This window comes from Dicentrarchus labrax, unplaced genomic scaffold (genome assembly GCF_905237075.1).
Source record: "Dicentrarchus labrax unplaced genomic scaffold, dlabrax2021, whole genome shotgun sequence".
Lineage (NCBI taxonomy): Eukaryota > Metazoa > Chordata > Actinopteri > Moronidae > Dicentrarchus > Dicentrarchus labrax.
This window is the reverse complement of record NW_026136707.1, coordinates 3,309,239-3,330,423: the sequence shown is the minus strand read 5'-3', so window position 1 is coordinate 3,330,423 and position 21,185 is coordinate 3,309,239. Positions and strand designations below refer to the sequence as shown.

Genomic DNA, 21,185 nt, shown 5'->3' with positions numbered 1-21,185 from the left:
TTTTTCTCTCTCGAGACGTCACCCTGAAGTCAACAAGAAGACGAAGCCTTGCAGCTGAAATAGACGCTCCATATGCTGAAGCTGCATCGTTCTGAGAGCAGCCTCTCCTCACTAATTACATGTAATCATGTCCAACTTGAAACTTTGTGGTGAAGAAAGTGTTTCTCAGTGAGTCATCTTCCTGTTGGGAGGTGATTCCTCTCAGCTTCTTACAGACATTGAGGGAACTACTTTATTTAGCGAGGATGGACTTAAACTGCTATTAAACTGCTGCTTTGGTCCAAAGCGACTTACAATAACGGCATTCGACCTACAATTCATGAAGTTATACGTTTATTTGTTTTGTTTTTTCTGTTTAATGACATTTCACAGTATTAAAAAAAAACCAGAAACAAAAAAAAACGTAAGACATTAAGTAGAAAAATACACCACTGAATCATACAAAAGGGTTACTTTTTTCTGAATAGAAAGGTTAGTGGTTACAGAGTTTGTTTTTTTAACAGAACTGTAAGTAACGTCTTAGACATCATTCTCTGCATTAACCTGGCTTGATTCACACAATTAATACACAAAATCTCTCTGGCCAACAGGAAAAAAAACATTTAACAGTACCTACCCTTCTGAACAGTTTCAACCTTTCCCTCCATTTCAGGCTAATTTAGTTTAATGATGCCTCTTTGATAACATTTGCTGTTTCCCCATCCATGTCAAAGTAACTACGAGTAAAATACTAAGGTACTGACGATGAAGTGCTTCATGGCGTGAAGTCGCAGCAAAATGTTTTATGAGCATTTACGAACGTGTACGTTTGTGACTGCACGCACATGTTAGACCTTGATGCAGGTTTCTCTGCAGCTCTTCTCAGTCTCAAACCGGTTGCCGTTTCCTAGACAGCCTCCGAACCAGAACTGAGCGCAGGAATTAGCGGTGGCGTCGTAGTACCACTTTACCACGTAGTCCCGGCACGGTCCTGGATCCAAGAGGTGGTTGCAGCGCTCCGCTGGAGACAGCAAACAAACAGGAAGTGACAAACTTAACGAGACTGGGTTTATGCTCACAGCCATTGTTGACAATGTTAACGTGCTGATGTATAATGTTTAACATGTTCAAAATGTAAGTTTAACATTTGCTAATTAACGTTAGCACAGTCATTAGTCTTGCAGGTATTTTGAAATAAATCGAAGTATTGGATTGTTTACATTTTTAGAAATACGGCAATGCTAAGCTAGGCTAACTGGCTCCCAGCTGCAGCTTCATATTTAACTACAATAAGTGTAAAATATAAAACTATTTTAAATTTTTTGGGCTGATTGATGTTTGGTAGTTTTTGTTGTTGTTGTTGTTTGTTTGTTTTTTAATCTTTTTAAACATTTACCTTCAGGTTGCAGATAAGATGTTAGTAAAGGTATAATATTTTAAGTTTATAGCCACCAAGTTAATCTGGATTTTTGTTTAAAGGTTTGACCTCATTGAGTAATGTGCATCATTTCTAACATTTACAGCAACCATTTCTCCATCCTACAATCTCTTCAGCAAACTCTCAGAGGTTACCTGATACGTAGGTGTCAGAGGGCAGCAGTACAAGAGTCGGCGGCGGCGTCTTCTCCTCAGGTGGGGTCCTCGGAGTGGGACCCGCCGGCCCGATGGCTCCCGTCATCACCATACGGTTTGTGGGGTCCTTCATATCAAACTGTGGGAGAAACTCTGTTACAGGTCTGAAGGGCTCCCTGTCGAAGAGTGGAAATCTCTGAATTTCTGAGGAGGATCTGTCGTCTGTCTTTGGCCTCAGCGGAGCGATGGGCTCTCTGTCGGGCTGTGACCCCGGAGGACGGGGCTGTAACAGAGCGGGAAATGATTTCATCTACTGTGCCTTCATTTATCCAGGTACCATTATACAAAAGTCATATTATAACACCTGAACCAGCTCCATTTACTATATGAAGACCCAAAGATGTGATTTAAAACTATTAAAATAAGTTAAAAAAAAACGTATTTTGTCGGATATACTATCTATACTATATATACAATCCTTCCAGTAGATGTTGAGATATTTCATTGGATTAATGACACGTTTGACCTGCTGGTGGCACCAGAGATCAGGGATCACTGAAGCAATTAGGTTTTATCCTCTTGGCACTATGAATGTCTACAAAGTGTCAAGGCAATCCATGCAATAGTAGATGCTAGTAGAAGATTATTTTACTTTGCCAGTAGTAAAACTGTTGTAACGAAGCCTACACTGACTTAAATTAGGTAGAAAAATTACTGATTTGTTGCCCTCACCACCATCTGAACTCTCCTGAAGTCTCCTGTGAAGGTGGGTGTGTCTGTATCGGTTCTGTATGGAGGTTCTCGAACATTATTGGAGACCTCGGGGATTCCTGGTGGCAGCCTGGAGCTTGGGATGGAGCTGAACATATGTCTCTCTCCATCCTCACAGATACGACTGAGCAATTTCCTCTCCAGAGCTGCAATACCAGAAGAACTTTACAGTCAGTTAATACATTTATACACTTGTCAGTATACAGCGCATTCTCCAGCTTCACTTTTGTGTCAGTAATTTCCACCACAGATTGAATATGAGCTGTTTGAGGTTGGGTTTGCTCAACAGCACCATGATAGTAGATGTTACTTTTTTTTTAAGTTTTCAATGCAGTGACAGCCGAAGAATGAAGCTCCATTCACCTCCATTACATTGGGTTGAAGTTAGAAATCTCACATATAGATAGTGGCGGTAGAAGTACTCAGATCTTCAAAATTCGATTCAGTGAAAAGTAAAACACTTGCCTTTGAAATGTACAAGCACAAAGTAGTAGAAAATGCTAGATACCAATTAGGAAAATATGTTGGTTTTGTAATTTGGGTGAACTGACTTTTATATGTACGTTATGTGATTCCAAGAATGGCTCACCTGGAAGTGTTTTGAATTCATCAATCAGGTACACGTGGTCGCTGTCGGGGTCAGAAGCCATGAGACTGAGCTCCTTCTTGAACTCCTCAGACAGAGGATCGCTCTCATTCACCACCCCGATCACAAACCTCTCAATGTTATTCCCTTGAGCTTCCGACACGGCGCTCTCCAGACTGACCGCGTCTCTTTTGTCAGGCTGCCCGTCCGTGATGATGATGGCTACCTTCCTCACACCTGCCCGAGCCGCCTTGAACAACTGGTTGGCCTGTTGGAGGGCACTGCCCGTGAACGTACCCTCACCCAGGTAGGTCATGGAGCGCACCGCCGACTTGATCTCATCCCGAGTGGCTTCCTGTCTGAGGTTGACCACCACAATGTTGATGTGGCTGTAAAGGACCACACCGACCCGCGTGGTGTCCCTGCTGACCGAGGCTCGGTCGATCAGGGCGTTTACGAAGTCTTTGATTACGTTGAAGTTGTCGGGCCCGACGCTCTCAGAGCTGTCGATCACAAAAACAAGCTCCAAGGGGGTTTGGCGGCATGTCACTCCACAACCTAGTGAAACAGAGCAACAGACGGAGCGAGACTACGGACCAACGTCGAATCAACAAAATTAAAAATGTGAGTTTTGAGTTTTTTATTACTTACTGCAGATGGATCTCACTATTTTAATGATTTCTTCCCTCTGTGAAAGATAGAAAGTGCAATACTTTAAGAACAGATGTGTAAATGAATAATGCGTTTACATGCATGCGTGTATCTGAGTATCCTGTTTTTGATCATAGTCTGGATATGTAACAGGAAAAACCTGGTTATTTACATCCCTGTATACATGATCATACCAGTATCCAGTTTCTGATCATCTGCCTGCAGTTGTGTCTTGATTTTGGACCATCTTAGTCACTTTGTTTTGTACCAACTGTGACAACCCTATGAGCAGGACTTTCCCTCCTGTGGCCTGCTGGGAGGAGTCTGGTCGTCAGCAAGATTCAGCTCACCTGGTCTGGTGGTGAGACTATATAAGCTGGAGGCAATCCGCCAAACTCTCTCTCCCCCTTGGCTTCTAATCTGTTATGTAAAATAAACCTACTTTAATTAAAACTTATGTGTGTTCTCCCGTTCTTCAGGATGTGACAAAGTGGGGGCTCGTCCAGGATCTGAACCCGGGACGGCTCACAAAGAATGTTCAGAAACCTGGATCAGGTGTTTACCGGCCACAGGTACCCTGGTTTCTATCGCAGTACTCCAGGTAGCATATCAAGGTTTCTGATACCAGGACATGACATTTAATGTGCAGAAGATAACCAGGATACTAGAGTATAGTACAGTTCCAATCAGTCTATATCTTGAAGCCCTTTTTTATATAGAGTCCTCCAATTTTAGGTTATTGTAGATTTCTGGTTGAGACCCCTAATAATAAAAACTAATGAGTGATACTTACTGTAAGTCCAGGATCTCCCTTTTGTCCCACTCTACCCTGTGATTTGAGATCAACGACAAGTGATCAACATTATTTATTTCCATGAAAGCTTTTGAATCACTCTAAAAAGAAAATCCAGTACCATAGGTCCATTGGCTCCAGCTTCTCCACCTTCTCCTTTGTCCCCCTTTTTGCCTTTTTCACCTCTGAACCCTCGATCCCCCTACAAGAGGAAGGAAACACTTGTCTGAAACTCACAGTAAGGCTGTGGTAGAATGGGGTTTTCTACACCCCCTAACAGAGCTCCTGTAGATATGAACATATCTAGTGAGTAAGCGATCCGTCCAAAGAAAGCCGGACTACATTAGATCTTTTATAGTTATTGTTGATTTTAAATGTTCTCAGACCAGATGGGCTGCATGTTGTGAGGAGTTTACTGATGTCATGTTTCTCAGTATTTTGTGCTGAAGTTTTCTTTGACTTTAGTTTGAAGCCACAGAAATAATGTAACTGAGTTATGCAATCAGGAAGACAAGAAAAAAAAACGACATAATCAGATTACAGTTCAATTTTTTTAATTATTTTAAGGTTGACTGTCACTAATATTTCATATTCATGTATCGTTACCTTGTCCCCCTGCAGACCTTGTCCAGGAGGACCTCTGGGACCGGGGATCCCCTGAAATCCAGACTCCCCCTGGAAACACAGAGATCATGTGCTTATACCAGAAGAGGGTAACTTATTTCTGTTATTTTGCTGCTGCAACACTTTCATAAAGGCTTCTCTCATATTATCTTATCAGCTGACAGCGGTACCTTTTGTCCTTGGATGCCCTCTCCTGGTAAACCCTGAGGACCAGGTGGTCCCGTTCGGCCAACTGAACCCTGCAGGAAAAGAAAATTTGATTCCAATATGAATTTAAAGGTATTCACAAGCAATTAATTTATAGTTTTAAAAAGATTACATACAAGCCATTGTTTTGAACAGGACAGATTACCTTGGAACCAAGTAGGCCAATCCCTGGAGGTCCAGCAGGTCCAGGAGGTCCGGGTAAGCCTCTGTCCCCCTGAACAAAAAACACAGCTAGTAAATTATAAAACATTCATAGATATATGTAAATAATCACAGTAATCTAATCTTTAAAAAAAAGCAAAATAACTTTAAAAAAGATACCAGGCTCATAAAACATTTCACTGTAAACACAAAGATGAAAACACACAAATAAAAAAGCAAGAGAAACTGAAATTACTTATATTATCCATTAACATATTATACATTAGTGATCATTTATCTCTAAAAAAAAGGCATGTTTTGGAGAAATATCAGACAAAAATAAACTTATGGTGAGAACTGAAACAAAGATATCCAGGAAAAATAAACAAAAACAGCCGGATTGCAAAGAGAAGGTAACTTCTTCGACAAAGATTCTGCCCTTTGATTGACAACAATGAACTTTTACCTTTGGTCCAGGTAAACCGATGCCATCTGCTCCAGTCTCTCCTGTCAGACCAGGAGGCCCTGGAAGTCCCTAAGAAACAGGGTTAGAAAAAATTGTATAACGGGGATGTAAAGTGAGAAAAGAGGCTGTAATGTAGGTTGATACTCACTGGAGGGCCGGGGTAACCGTCACCTTTCAGTCCAGGTAGCCCAGCAGGCCCTGGTGACCCAACGTCTCCCTACAAACCAGAACATGCCACTTTTTGTCAGTACTTTTCATGGGAGGATCAGTGAAGAGTAAACCAGAGCTGAAATCACCTTCGGTCCAGGTAAACCTATCCCCGGTTCTCCCACAGCTCCAGTTGCACCTTGTGGACCTGGTTCTCCCTGACAAATAACAGAAGCAGAACAATGAACCACCTTGTTACTGTTGACAGTTATAGCAACTGTATGTCTGCCCCACTTGGGCTTACCTTTGCACCGGGTAAACCCCTCCCTGGTGGTCCAATTAATCCCGGTTGCCCCATAATTCCTGGTTCCCCCTGGAAGTGATAACACTCATCAGAGTAATAATAAACAAGGCAAGGAGGTGGGGCATCTTCAGGTTCATTGCATAAAGAGTAGGTTTCAAATTGAAGTATGACAATAACTCCATATGAACTGTTGTTAGGTTGTGTTAATTAGAGCCGCATGAATACAATGGTGGACCAATATATTTTCCCACGTTACCTTTGCCCCCGCTGGCCCCACAGGACCGACTGCACCAGGCTGGCCTCTGGTCCCCCTGTCCCCTTTGTCTCCCTGCCAGAATAACACAAAACTGTTGCTGATACTCTTCAAAACAATCTTCTGAATAAGCAACTTTGAGTTCTAATCAATCATATATATTAGAGTAAATTTGTACATAATCTTTGGATAAAACATCAACTGTTACCCTCTCTCCAGGTGCGCCTTTACCAGGAGCGCCGTCTGGTCCTCTGAGCCCCGGTAACCCAATGTCACCCTGACGTCATTTGAAAACAGACAATGAAATAGCACAAAGGTTAAAAGTACTAGAAAAAAATTCAAAAAGAGAAAACAGGTTTAAGTTTATGTTACCTTTTGTCCGCGGGGCTCCATCGTCTCCTGGCTGACCTGGTATTCCTGGTAACCCCTCCGACCCTGGCTCACCCTGAAAGAGGGAAATAACATGCAAGAGCATCGGCAGACTGACGGATAAAGACGCAATATTAAATATATCTTTGTATTTTAAGAGTCACTCTAGGATCACAGTGGTTATTCAGGCTTTGACCTTGAACCTTCTTACAGTGGTATTTCTTTAAAAGGATCTTTACTGTACTGTGATAGTTAGTGTTTAGAGGGGAACAGCACACTCACTTTGGGTCCTGGTTCTCCCACACCTCTCTCACCTGGCAGTCCAGGTTCACCTGAGGGTCCCTGACTCCCCTAAAGGTAATGTTCACACAGACAGTGGAAGATTCAGTGTTTTTACTTAAACTGTCAACAAGAAACTAGTGAAATTAAAGCAAATATGATACTGAATTTAAGAAATACTGTAGTCTGGTTTTAGGAAATGAAATTGGGGATAATTTTGCCTATACGTTTGCATTATTCTCTGTTTTTCTTGCTATCAAATCCCATGAAAAGAGTGGAATCTGTTTGTCCTTCGATTGATTTTCCTACTGAAGATGTAAATGTTTCAAAACAGGTCACAAATATCAAGCTTCATAAAAAAAAAAAAAGCTCAGTAATTTCTTAAAACAGCTGGACACTGTAGTTTGTAGCAAACAGAGAAAACTAACTACATAAATAAATGAAACCCAAAATGCTTAAAAAACAAAATAAGAATGTTCTGTTGTTTAATTTTCCTTTATTTATCTATATTTCAGACACAAAATGCTTTAAAAGAATCTGTGAAATGACCCTTAAACGGACGAGAGCTGAAATAAATGTCTCAGATTATAAACCATCCACCAATAGCAGCCTCTCTATTCCCTCCCTGACGGAGAAGGAGACTGATTCAAACAGGCATCTGATTGACAAGCCAACTGTGTTTCCCCGGCGTATTTATGTGATAAAATATGCAAAACAATTTAGATGCAATCAGAGAATCAGCTGACTGTCAAATTGCAATTAGCATCTGAGTTTCTGTTTCTGAGACAAAGATCCTGTTAGTTCATGGACAGATCGTCCTCGTCCTGTCTTACCTTTGGTCCTGTTAGTCCAATACCTGGAATTCCTCTGGGGCCTGCAGGTCCGACTGGACCTAGATCACCCTGCGAAAACAGATCAAACAGGTGGGAGACGCTGGTAACTCTTAGTAAGATAGGTTTGTTTATTTTATGGTCTGTTTTCTACCTTTTCTCCTTGAAGTCCTATACCAGGCACACCAACTGGACCGGAGATCCCAGGCGGCCCCTGACTGCCCTGAGAAAACATTAGTAAAAAGTATAAACTCAATAACAAAATACAGTAAGACTCAGCTGTGTGTCAGATTATATTAGACTCACAATGTAGAGAAAGTTTGATGATGTATACATTTCTTTTTACCTTGTCACCTTTGATCCCGACACCAGGAACTCCACGATTGCCCCTTGGACCATCGAATCCTCGATCACCCTAAAAAAAAAAGGTGGAAAGTGTGACATACTGTAGACATCACTGTTCATAAGTGTCTCATAATACAATCGCAGTGAAATATTTTCTGGTTGTAATTTCCATGAATCAGTCTGTCCTGCTTTGCACCTGCACTGAACTCCACTGCCAATATCCAGACTGCTGCAGCATGTGTCTGTTTCAACTTGTTCAACTCTTGTTCTTCACATGAATATTATACCATTTAAAGCCAAGCTAGTTGGACACTCTCAACCCCAGAAAGGCCTTAAAACAAATACATACAGAACAATACAAAACTCAAACAATACAATACAATAATGTTGCTATAAAAAAACACAATAAAAAACATATATTGTATACTGCATATTTTGGATCTGCCCTTTACCATCCACCGGGGGATAATTATTGCCACTACTGTCAACCTTTCAGTTTTTGGCGTAGTGTATATTTTTAGATCTGCACCTCCCCATTAACCTGCGTACTTTTTGTGATCATTACTGTTGTTATAGTTTGGATTTTCAGCTTATCATTAACCAGTTTACATTTAATGTTACACACAGTTAAACTGTATTACATTTGAGACATTATGCACTTACTGATAATCTGTAATTTTTTTATATATTTGCACTAATTTACACTCCTCCCTCTTTGAACAGCGATTTCCCTTCAGGATAAATAATCTTATTGGATTAAAAACACAACTTACCTTTGGCCCTGGAAAACCTTCTCCAGGTGGTCCCACATTTCCCTGTGCTCCAGGTGGTCCTGGGGGACCCTGAAACAAACAAACAACTTTTAATACAAGTCTACTTAAGAGAAGACTTCTGTAAAACTGTTTTAATAGTAAAGTGGCAGCTAGTAAAAGCACCAATAAGCCACTGTGGTTCTACATAGTGCACTGTTGCATATTGGTGCTGCAGGTGGCAGCAGGGGTTTGAGAATTTTTTGGAATGGGATCTGAGTGGAGTGCACAGAACATGCTTATGTTTGACAACTTGGCTGCTCTGCAATGTTTAATAACCAGATGGAAGTGAAAACAACAATCCTGCATGTGTAATTTAGCTTTCTCAGGATGTTCTTTCTATTTGCATCTTTGACTCGTACTTTCCTAAATGCATTTACCTGACAAAGAACCTCAAAAATAGTTTATCTGTGCATAAAATGAAAGCTGTCAGTGGTGGAATATAATTAAGTACATTTAATCAACTGCTGTTCAGCTACTTTATGCTTCTACTCAACATTTCAGAAGAAAATGTGTATTTTTACTCCCTAACGTGTCTAAAAACAACAATTAGTTACTTTGCAGATCATGATGTTACATACAGAACATACTGTATGATCAATTCATATAATATGATACATTGTTATAGATCAATTTACCCAACAGCATATAATGTAGTATAAAATAGTTCCACCTCAGCCAGCTGTGACTGCTAATGTGTCAATATATCAGTAATAATATTCCAATTATATGATTTATATAAGAATATTATACTCTCAAAGGGCCTCAAAGAGATATTTTAATGTGTGGTATTTCTTCTTTTACTTAAAAAGGTCTAGGTACATCTTCCAGCAGAACAACATTTATTGTTTATTTATATTGATTATTTGACACTGTTATCAATCTCACTTGCCCATTGAAACAGGTGTGCAGTTGTGCTTTCAAGACAATGTTATACATTAATTTAATCAAAATTAATAAACCGATACAATATAAGACCATTTCTCATACTCACTGGTAGTCCTGGTTCTCCAATCCCAACAGGTCCTGTGGGACCTGCTCTTCCCTGAATGCCTTTTTCACCCTGTAAGCATCACACAGCGCCAGTGAACAACTTTCAACACTTTTAACCAATTCTTTAAAGAGTGATAATATTTATTATATCGATGGCACGCTGACTAAAATGTTACACTTAGGTGACATAAAAATAATAATAATACTAATAATAATAATTAATAAAGAGAATAAACAACTAAAAATAGTATTTAAGAGTTATTTTGACTGCACACATCTTTGCAGTTGTGTTTTATGTAACTAGCAATGGCTCGATACCACTTTTTCATGTCCAATACTGATGAACCTCGAGTATCTGCCAGTACCGACACCAATCCGATACCGCCTTTGATTATAGTTGTTTTTTCTCTGATATCTATTCCATTGATTGATTCGATACTGAATATTGGATCGGCACATCCCCTATATTTCCCCTTTTGTATATTCTTTAAAATTCTTGTAATAAAGAAAAATAACATCCATCCTCAGTCCTTTGAGAATACAACTGGGCATACATTTGATTTTAAAAAGATTAAATCACTGTAGAGGATGTTTTTATGGTAGTAAATATAGTTTACCTTGGCTCCTGGGAATCCGATACCAATGTCTCCTGGTGGTCCGGAAGCACCACTGGGCCCTCTGTCTCCCTGTGGCAAGTAAACAAGTTCAGAGGTTTGCAAGTGATGTGTCATTTTCAACACTGCAGACAAGTTAACAACTACCTTTTTCATTAAGTTAAGTAAACTGACGATCTGACTGATAAGCTGTACAATGAACCCAAACAGTGAACGCAACAACTGCAGGACATTTCTGTAAAACAAGCGACAAATTGAGAATTTTGACAAATTTAGTGTTTTCTTCTTTATGTTTGGGCATTGCTCTGTTAGCTTAATACTTTACTAGTGCAGGCTGTTTATCAGAGACTTAAGGCTCTGTGAATATAGCTTGTGTTCAGGTCTTCAAAGTTTAGATTTAAATAATAATTTAAACTTTATTCATAGAAATCAATGAAATGCAATAATATAGGCCTATTGTTATATTTTATCATAAGTTTTCTTACACCCCTTAAGGTGTCCCGACCCCCAGGTTGGGAACCACTGCAGTAACATGCATCAGGTGATATTTTATTGAATGAATAAAAAGTAATGTACAGCCTCATAATTGAATGAATTGATCAAACTTACATCCACTAACTGAAGATCAATCTAAATAGAATTAAAAATAAATTGGCCAGATCTTTGCAACTCTGCATGTTTGCTGATGACTCTACTCTTTACATTGTCTTCTAAAATAACCACCATCCAAGTCCAGTCCATTCACATTCTTAAGTGACAATGATACATAATTGTTGACAGCTTTTCAGGGATGTCAGTGCCACCATTTACATTGTCATTTGCATCCTGACATGATTAAACATCCTCTGCAAAAATAACTAAAACCTTGTGGTTTTTTTTACGTTGTTTGTGGGATTTTCATTTTAATTGCAGTTTATTTTTCCACAGGGAAATAAACAACCTGTGCTCTCTCCAGTCTTCTTAAAGGTTTAAAAAATAGATTTACAATCAGTTACAGTAGTATCTTAGTGATATCTGATTGAACATGCTATAAAAATACATATAATATTCATTCCTCTCTTCATCAGGGAAACCAAATGGCCTATAGCCTTGTTTTCAACCTTTTATGGAATTTAGGAAATAAAGAGCAATCCATTGTTCCATCTGTAAAACTTGCTTTGGATTAATGCCTGTACTTTTCCTGCATGTGCTATAAATCACGTTGAATTTCATCTGTATAAAGGCATCTTTGTTAAAAAGCTGTGGGACAGCTCTGTGGTGATAGAGGCATCAGCATCTTAATAGCCTTGGGCACACATTTTAAAGGTCGGTCTTATATTGCCCCCTGTTTCATCAAAACGGCTATCTGACAATACAAATGTTTGAAAGTGACTGAGGAGCACTGAGTGTAAATGAAGAACTAAAAAAACAAACACATTTCTAACAACATTTTGACTAAATAATCATGCTTTTGCTGTCAAAATATTCTGTATCTTTGGGATGTTGATGGATGAAATTTCCGATCACAAAATGAAAATGTCGTATTTCTTAAAAACCTCAAAGGAATATTTCAGCATTTTGGGAAATATGTTTACAAGGAGTTGCATGCTCTTAACTATTTCTTGGTGAACAACAGCTGCGCAGTGACTTCTTGGCATTACGATGAGATTGCTGGGCAACCAGGGGAGATGCTGCACAGATTTGTTCCGTGGATGGATAAACAAAGAAATAGCTCCAGCATGTAACCCACAAATTAAACCATAAATTGTAATTTTTACTCTTCTGTTCATATTAAACATTTAGAGGTGGCAAAAGTACACACAGTCTTTACTTAAGTACTACAGGTACTTGTCTAATAAACACTGCGGTAACTTACTCAAGTAGGAGGGAAAAAGTAGAGGGTTTGAAATGTACGCAAAGAACAAAACTAGTCTTGTTGTTTCTCTGAAGGACATTTCTACCAGCTGTTTCTGTGCAAAACTAATGAAAACTTTAATAATGGTTGAGTCTTGTTTGTCTGTTTCGTCTTTTACATTGTGTTATGTGTTATGTTATTGTGTATGTTAAGAAAATATATATAGATATTTGTGTAAACATTTAGGTAAAAGTAAGAAGTTGTACCTTAGAAAAACTACTTAAGTACAGTAATATGTATTTGTATCTCATTACTTTACACTTCTGTATACAAACAAGGTGCAACTTCCTTATGTTTTAGTGGTGTTGCAAAATGTATTTTTGAACTTTGGACATTGTCAAGCTAATGATTACCCACTATACAGCCTTATTTCTCAGAAGCAAGAAAAAAGCAGGCTGACAAATCAGAATCGAGCACTAAGCAGTCTGTGATCACAACAAATGCAGCATTATGGGATAGAAATAGTTTTATCAGAAAAAATTTCTAATGTACTCAAGAAAACTTTTGCTATATTTTGAGGTAAAAAGTGTGAATATTATGAGAAAATTTAGGGTAAAAACTCGCGAATAATTGAATACTTACGATTAATTCTTCTGAGGCTACATAAACTATCAAGAAATGTCATAAATATAAACAAGTAATGTGTAACTGTTGCTCTATTGTAAATGAAAACTGTCTATTTATTCTTGTGTACTGTAGTTTTTCTAGTAGTGTCTACCGCAGTGTTTTCTTGATACTACCAGTACGGAGTGTCAAAGTTAGAAATGTTAGCCACGTGGCTCCAAATGAAGTAAGAAGTAAGAAAAACTGCAGTTCCTTCAACGGCCACTTGAGGCTGGCTACAGAAGTGAGCTAAATCTCCTTTAGGCCCCATATTAAAATGCTCAAATTTAAAACTGAAATACAGCCTGGTACAAAAAACTGTTTTGGTTGTTATAGCTAGATTCCCTGTTCATGATTTGTTATATAACTCACCTGTTTAAATTAAATTAAGGCTTAAAGTTGTGCATAATTAAGGATCTGGTCGCTTTGGGTTATATATATATTTATATATAAGATTTCAGTGTGTCTACAACTTTAATCACTAAACTGTCGCTGTAGGAAACTTTCAGAGCAGAAATGAGAGAAAAATTTAATGCTTCTTGAGGTTTTAGTGAATCTTACTTTAGGTCCGGCTGGGCCATCGGGGCCCATGTCTCCTGGCGGTCCGATCGCACCCTGCAAAGCAAATTTAAAATCTTATACAATCCATCTATGCATCATAAAAGTTTACTTTAATCACATTAATAACACACTCTACGGTATCTGTCGTTTCATCCAAACAACTGGATCTAAAGTCACACTTTCTTTCGTGACAAAAGCTTTGAATCATGGATGAATTTAAAATGAAGCCCCCACGTTGTATGACCAAAGTGCAGGTCAAAACCAACCCACCACCACTGAATGAACAGAATTAAAATCAACATTCACAGCTTTCATGTCCTTCGATTCTCAGGCCAAGCTCACAAAATAACAAGGTTATACTGACACTGTGCCAGTAGCACAGAGGAGGAAGAGTGGTGCTGGGCGGCCAGGTCCCTGCACTAATCCCACCACACAAAGTCTGTTCCTGCAAAAGAATAATATCCTGCAAGCCTGGATTCACTGCTTTGGATAGCCACATTAGTATCAGGATTACCCATAATCCAATATTCACATTCCATTAGTGCAGAGACGAATAGGAGACAAATTCCACTTCCATTTTTTATATTGGGGAGTGAAGGGGCTGTCTGATGTCCACATATCATGATGTCTGTGTATCAATAAGAACAGCAGGAAGTAAACTGTATGTTCAGAGGACAGTGGCTGGAAAGAGTTTGAATAAATCGAATGATGAAGTCGATAAAAATGGTTATCCGTGATTTGATGATTTTGTTTGATAAATAGACACAAATAGAGTCTGCGAGGCTCTACTTGGACACGGAGGTGCTTCGAGCTAAATGTTAACATGAGCAGACTAATATGCTCACTAGGATGTTTCACTAATTTTTATAATTAGAACAAAACACAAAGCTGATGACGGTCAATAGTTTTGCAGGTATCTGGTCATAAAGCGTTAGAATTCATCCATATTTCATGACTATCCATTGAACAATTGTTGAGACTTTTCACTCAAAAACACAAATATTATCCTCATTGTGGTGCTAAAGGAAAAGTCAGTAGGATTAATCTTCTACGTACCGTAATGGTTTTTATATAATTTTGTGGCAATCCATCAAATAGTTTTTGAGATGTTTCAGTCTGGACCAAAGTAGAGGACCTACAGACCGACATTGCAAGTATTTTCCTGACATTTTTCTGATTATTTTGTTAGAAATTGGCCTAAAAAATGTCTATTTGTGGGCTTTTAAAATGATCAAACCAAGATGAATAATTGTTACCGTTCATTTAAAAACAAGACATCTGGTTGTGCTCTACCTGTTCTCCTTTTGGTCCTCGCAGGCCTGGAGGTCCCTCGGGTCCCTGCAAAATGACACTTAATTCATTATGAGGAGAAAGTCTGACGTATGGATTAAAATAATGTAGTTAATAATGATCATACGATGTCACCCTTTTCCCCAGGAGTGCCACAGTCTCCTCTCTCCCCCTGAAAGAGCAAACACAAGATTATACTCTTATTTTCTCAGGACTTGAATAAAACAACTGATTGGCATGTTGCTAAAGCTAAATGTCACCCACCTTGTTGCCTTTATAACCTGGTCGGCCCTGTGAAAGGAGAAAAAGGACAAGGAACTTTATTTTATTGTTGATTCTGGCGGCCCCTGTGGACAAAGCTGGTAGTGTTTCTACCACCTTGTTTCATTGATTTCAAGAGGAATCCGACTCGGTGTGCTAGATATTAGTACTCTTTGTATCACAGTACTTTTAAAGATTCTGCCGTTTCTTTTATTCTTTACTTTATTTATTGCATTACTGGGCCTTTATATAGTTTAAAAGTGGCTTATTCTACTGTCAGTAGTACATAGACTATAAAAAGGTTTTAATCCATGTTAGGGATTGTCCTCTTGAAGAGAGTTAGTTGTGTGTTATAAATTCTTGTGTTATATATTAACTGTTTGTAAGAAGGGTACGCAGCTAGGGCTTCCCTTTCAGTACACGCTACACAGCTTGTCCCAACCGAAGCACTTTCTATGGCAAAAAAACAACTTGGCTGCCCGTGGAGAATTACAGCAGTATTAAATTGAGACTTTCATAATCAGCTAAAAACTCATCATTTTTATTTCATTTTTACCTCCGGACCATCATTTCCAGGTTGACCATTCAATCCAGGCTCTCCCTGATTAAAAAAGAAGAGACCAACTTACAGTGAGCTGCACAAAATCTGAAAGTTCAGACACTAAAATTGAGTTAAATAGCGTCTTTGTGTTAAGACTTACCCTCGAACCTTTTAGACCAGGTGGCCCTCTGAAGCCTTGGTCCCCTTTTCTACCCTGGAATTTAAAATAGTTCATGTTCTTGGTTAGATTTATGCTGTTTGATGTATAATGTTGGTAAAGATTATAGTTTTCACGTGAAACTACTATAATTGAAATTTTTAAACTTGTTTTATTGCTTTCTGAATACTCACTGGACTTCCTGCAAGGCCCCTCTCTCCTCTTTCACACAAACACACTTGAGCCTTTGGACACTAAACGAGAGAAAAACACAAAGTCAGTGCATTTACACTAATAACTCAGAAAAGAAAAATGCTGGATTGCTTTGAAAGACTCACCCCTTCAAATACGACTGCACTCTGGAGGCAAAACACAAGACAAAAACACGTCAGTAGCAGTTCAAACACCACAGAAAAACCTCTGTGTCAGATATTATCTTTCCCTCAACACATTTCTTGCGAGCTGTATCTGTGAATGAATTTTATCACACATTTCTGGAAAGCAGGACAAGTCGCGCCACTCTCTCAGACAGGCCCTGACCCCCGACATTTCTGTGTGTGTGTGGAAAATGCAAAGCAGACGGGAAAGCCCCGTCATGCAGACACAACTCTGTCACTGAGACGTGAACTCGCTGTGAGGACAGAAAGTGCAGAAAAAAAGGGGGCGAATACAAAGCCTCCAGAAAAGCTGCATGCTGCTGTCACTGTGATAGGCTGCAGTATATCATTACTGCTTGTCAACCATCGGGGGGGGCAAAGAAGAACAACAGCAGCTGATGTCGAGGAAACAAGTGGAAGAGAACAGGTGAAATCAGACGGTGTAATAGCGATATTGGATTGTGATTAAAGGCTGCAGGTTCTTGAGCATCAATGGCACCTGATTGAGAATCGCTGAAGCGTCTTCTGGCTGACTAAAACTACAGACGGGTGGAAAAAGAAAAGAGAAACATGACAAATGCCGATACCCACAGCACAAAATACACTAACTGACGCGTTTGTGAGGTTATAAGTTAATACCAGTGGTTACACGACTCCAGTTTGTAGGATTTAGTGGCTTTGAGCGGAGTAATTGCAGATTATAACTTCCTCGCTTCACCCTCCTCTTCCAAGTGTTAGAGAGAAACTGTTGACGCTAACACCCCTTTCTAGAGCCAGTGTTTGGTTTGTTCCTCGTGGGCTACTGTAGAAACATGGCGGGTCAACATGGCAGACTCCATGGAAAGGCGTCTGTAGATATAAAACGCTCATTCTGAGGTAACAAAACCATAATGAGCCTCCTAATTGTTACACACTGGATCTTTAAACATTTATTGATCTTAAAACTCACTTTTGGGATAAAAAAACACAACATCCTGTCCCTGTTGTTTCTTCCATCTACACGGGTGCCATCTTAACTGAGGTCATCTCCCTCGCAGCCGACACTCACCATCTCTTTGAGCAGCTTCTCCTCCAGCTGAGGATTAAGAAGACTTTGGACAAACTGCTGAGCCGGGGTGCTGGCGATGGCGCGTAGCTTGGCGTTGTTCTGACTCTGCTGGGCGATGTCTGATAGACCTACAGTGAAGAACTTTATGCCGTGACCTTTGGCCTCTGCTGCAGCTGCAATCACATTGGGGTTACGGGGATGGTCGACCCCGTCGGTCATCAGCACTGCAACCCTGACGCTGTCCTCCGGAGTCTCCTGCACCAGCAGCTGCGAGGCGTTGGTGATGGCGTAGGTGGTGTAGGTGCCATGGCCGATGTAGTTCATGGTGCTGACTCGGCCGTGGAATGAATCCAGGTCTTTCCAGGCTGAGAACCGGTGCTCTATGGACACGGAGCTGCTGTACTGAAGCGCGGCCATTCGCACCTTCAGCGTCCAGCCGGCTACCTGCAGCATAGCGAGGCGAGTGCTGAAGCTCAACACGAAGGCCTTCTGCTTCTCAAACAGGAATATTTTTGCACTCTCTGAGCTGTCCAGGATGAAAGCCACCTCCAGTGAACACATCAGACCTGCGGGAGAACAGTGATTTTGGTTATTCAATATTAAATATCTATTGGTTTTAACTGTTGGTCAGTCAAACAATATCAACACGTCTTAGAAGAACAATTTTATTGACGTTTTATATAGTTAGTAATTAGTCAACATCTATTTTCTAATAAACAACAAGTAAGTTCTGTAAATACTAACTATTGTGGTCAAAAACTTTGCTTTAAAGCTCTGAGGGTTCCAGTTAGTCCCGTCCCTTCTGATTACAGATACAGGTTATTTATTTGTTGAAAAGATACAGATCGTGGTGTACTTACTCATCTCTGTTAGTGATTCATTCATTAATTTAAAAACATGTTAGTAGACTGCATCGCTGTCTGCCACAGTGTTTCTTTCTGATACTAAAACTAGAATCTAAAATCTTCAGATCTCACACATAGGGACTTTAAAGGACCACTGTGTAGGATTTGGTGGCATTGCGGTGAACCTATCTGGAGCCAGTGTTTCAACATGGTTGACGACACAACAATTCTTATCTTCAGGTGATTATACTCTAATTAAAACATACCTATAAATATTATATTCCATTCCTGCCGATTGATCCTCCTAAATGTTACACACTGGACCTTTAAATGTGACAACTTCCTTACCAGAAACTTACAAAGATACAGTTTTAAGAGAGTTTTAATTGTCCAGTACAGTGTTTTAGGGCTGAGCTGCCCTCGGTGCAAGGAGATCTACCTGGTGAACATGTCTACATGGGGGTTAATATACAGGCGTAAATAGGATAACGTAACATGTCAGTACCACGCAGTGAGAATGAATATTAGATGATAAATGTTATTGGCCAGTTACACTTGGATATGTAGACATGTGGTGGAGGAGCAGGGGATCGAACCGCCAACCCTATGATCAGTGGACCTAATTTACCTCCTGAGCCACATCGATGGTCCCACTGTGACCTGTGGATGTTTGGGTTCAATCATTGGCTTCAAAACCTTAATAGGGCGTCAGTTTTAGACTTGAACTGGGATTTAAACCTGCTGACACTGCTCGCCATCAACCCACATTTATCAAATATGAGTTTGAGCTCTAAAACCACGCAGACAAACTGTCCTATAAATGTTGCACATAACGACTGACGTGATTATTCTAACACATCTTGAGCTGTGGATGTGAACGTGTGATCCTCCAACCTGGAGTCTGACACGCATATACAGAACATTACCATTTCCTCCATCATCGTGCAGCCTGTAGTTGTTCCTGCGTCCTGTCTTTCTCCTCTGGCCTGTGGCCTCGCCTACGAGAGCCAACAGCAGCAGGCAGAGCGCCACTCCTCTCCTCAGGTTTCCCCTCGGCAACATTTCCATCCTAGCAGTCGCACAGACAAAGCGGTGAAGTGCATTAAACTTTACAACAACCTGTATACAAAACATAAAATATTCTGCCAGTTTTCATAAGATTCACCTGTTTTTAAGTGTAACTTTAATGCATCTTAATGACCACACCCAGCAAGGGGTGCTGTGAAGCTGCAGTATATGTGATAATTCATTAAAATTATACAGTTCCTAATACTGATTATGTGCTTTATAAAGTGCCATAAATATGTAAATGGGCCTAAAGCCAGAATAATCTGTGCAAATACTAAATAGTCTAAAAAAATATATCAAACAGTGCAACCTTTAAACTGTATGTAAGTTCACGTACAGTAAATCAACATCTTTAAATGTTAACAACCTTCTGCCTTATTTAACCTCATGACTTCTCTAACAACTAAACACTAAAGTTGTCATTCAAACTGTAACACGCCGAGTAAAATACACGAAGAGTACATTAAAGTGGGTTATTATAGTATAGTTAATTAAATAATGATGAAATGTTTTACCTAGAGTCTCATTTAGCTGCAGTCAGTGCTTGTAGTCCAGTCAGCTGTGGGTCTTTGGGTGGCATTTCGCGGAATCTGGTCTGCTATAAACCGGGCTGAGATAAAGTGAGGACCATCAGATGAGCTGATACTCTGTGTGTGTCAGTCGGGGGCTCTGGGGCCGCTCCAACATTTCAGCGCCGGTCCAGTTCAGAGCTTGATGACTGACCGAAAGGACTTTCCTGACTCTCCTGTTCGACTGAATGAGATCCTATTAGGGATATTATTGGAATATTGGAGCAGTGTGGGGTTAAAACTGAGCAACACGGAGAGGAAAACCTGATATCAACATGGCTATTAATCAAAATAAAGTACCTTTCAATAAGTTTGAGGCAGTTAATATCGTCTTATTCTCAGCTGGGGGAGATTTAATACAGTTTGATTTTTGCCTCACTGCTTTGTGTGTTGGGCTTAAAAAAGTCCCAAATGAGATTGTTTTACTTTTCCACTGTCGCCCACTAATGAGAAAACCAGATGAGTTGTAGTATGATTCCCATGTACAGCTACAGATATTATCTGAAGTAGTTGTAGTCAACTTGTAAGGTTCAGTCAATCCAACGATGCCAGTATATTAACCAGGAAAAACATTTTAACATAATCTGCTTAGTTGTATTGTATTATTCTTTTATAAAATATTGTAGTGATCGGTATTATGTGTTGGGATTCAGTTCGTTGCTTTCCTCTCTGTGTATTTTCATACTTTGGTTATGGCACCATCTGCTGGTAAACTGCATGAAAGACAACAAACAAACATCATGGCAACCAGTTGAATACAGAATATGTGGGCACTGCTCGACAGGTGAGGATGAGACAGAGATGCAACTTCCTCCTACAATGAAAAACATTAGATATTATATAAGGAACATTTATTTTAACGAATTAAAACTCTGTAATTCCAGATGTTAACGATCTAAATGAACACTAAAAAAATAGGGTATATCTTGCTGCCCAATATGTATTAACATGCCACAGTCCTACACACACACACCACACACACACACACACACACACACACACTATACTGTGCACTACTACCTCCTGCTGTAACCTGTGCAATGTTCCACATAAATCACATCTGTATATTAAAAAGCTGTATATATAACTCTTATTCGATTTGCCCTATTTTCCCTATATCTTGTACTTTTCTATCATTATTCTATTATTTAATGTGTATTTTCTTTTCTGTTGTTCTGTGCTGTATCTGGAGCGAGATAATTTCCCCAGTGTGGGATCAATAAAGAAAATAAAAAAAA

At 39.6% G+C, this 21,185-nt stretch overlaps 1 protein-coding gene across 1 annotated transcript; it reads right to left on the bottom strand.

The window, feature by feature from the left end:
- Nucleotides 1-316: 316 nt before the first annotated feature.
- col28a1b (collagen, type XXVIII, alpha 1b) lies at nt 317-20,852 on the bottom strand. Its single transcript, XM_051407826.1, has 35 exons — nt 19,894-20,852; nt 19,237-19,379; nt 17,466-18,031; nt 16,379-16,399; nt 16,235-16,294; nt 16,044-16,097; nt 15,899-15,943; nt 15,346-15,372; nt 15,209-15,253; nt 15,085-15,129; nt 13,792-13,845; nt 10,737-10,805; nt 10,121-10,189; nt 9,091-9,159; nt 8,319-8,387; nt 8,127-8,195; nt 7,976-8,044; nt 7,146-7,214; nt 6,862-6,939; nt 6,703-6,765; nt 6,498-6,569; nt 6,242-6,310; nt 6,087-6,155; nt 5,939-6,007; nt 5,791-5,859; nt 5,329-5,397; nt 5,147-5,215; nt 4,959-5,027; nt 4,474-4,554; nt 4,353-4,388; nt 3,560-3,596; nt 2,912-3,466; nt 2,284-2,468; nt 1,552-1,834; nt 317-1,000 (listed from the first exon to the last, which is right to left on the bottom strand). Exons 2-35 carry the CDS (start codon nt 19,376-19,378, stop codon nt 828-830), a joined length of 3,588 nt encoding a protein of 1,195 aa, XP_051263786.1. The 5' UTR covers nt 19,379; nt 19,894-20,852; the 3' UTR covers nt 317-827.
- Nucleotides 20,853-21,185: the final 333 nt, after the last annotated feature.

What these genes read in the sequence shown, in the direction of transcription:
- col28a1b (XM_051407826.1), bottom strand. Translation starts at nt 19,378, where the DNA reads ATGGAAATGTTGCCGAGGGGAAACCTGAGGAGAGGAGTGGCGCTCTGC. An exon ending in TTGGACTAACAGGACCAAAG is followed by an intron (nt 7,215 to 7,975) that starts GTAAGACAGGAC and finishes CATTACCTTTAG; the next exon opens with GGGAGTCAGGGACCCTCAGG. An exon ending in AAGGCGCACCTGGAGAGAGG is followed by an intron (nt 6,570 to 6,702) that starts GTAACAGTTGAT and finishes TTATTCTGGCAG; the next exon opens with GGAGACAAAGGGGACAGGGG.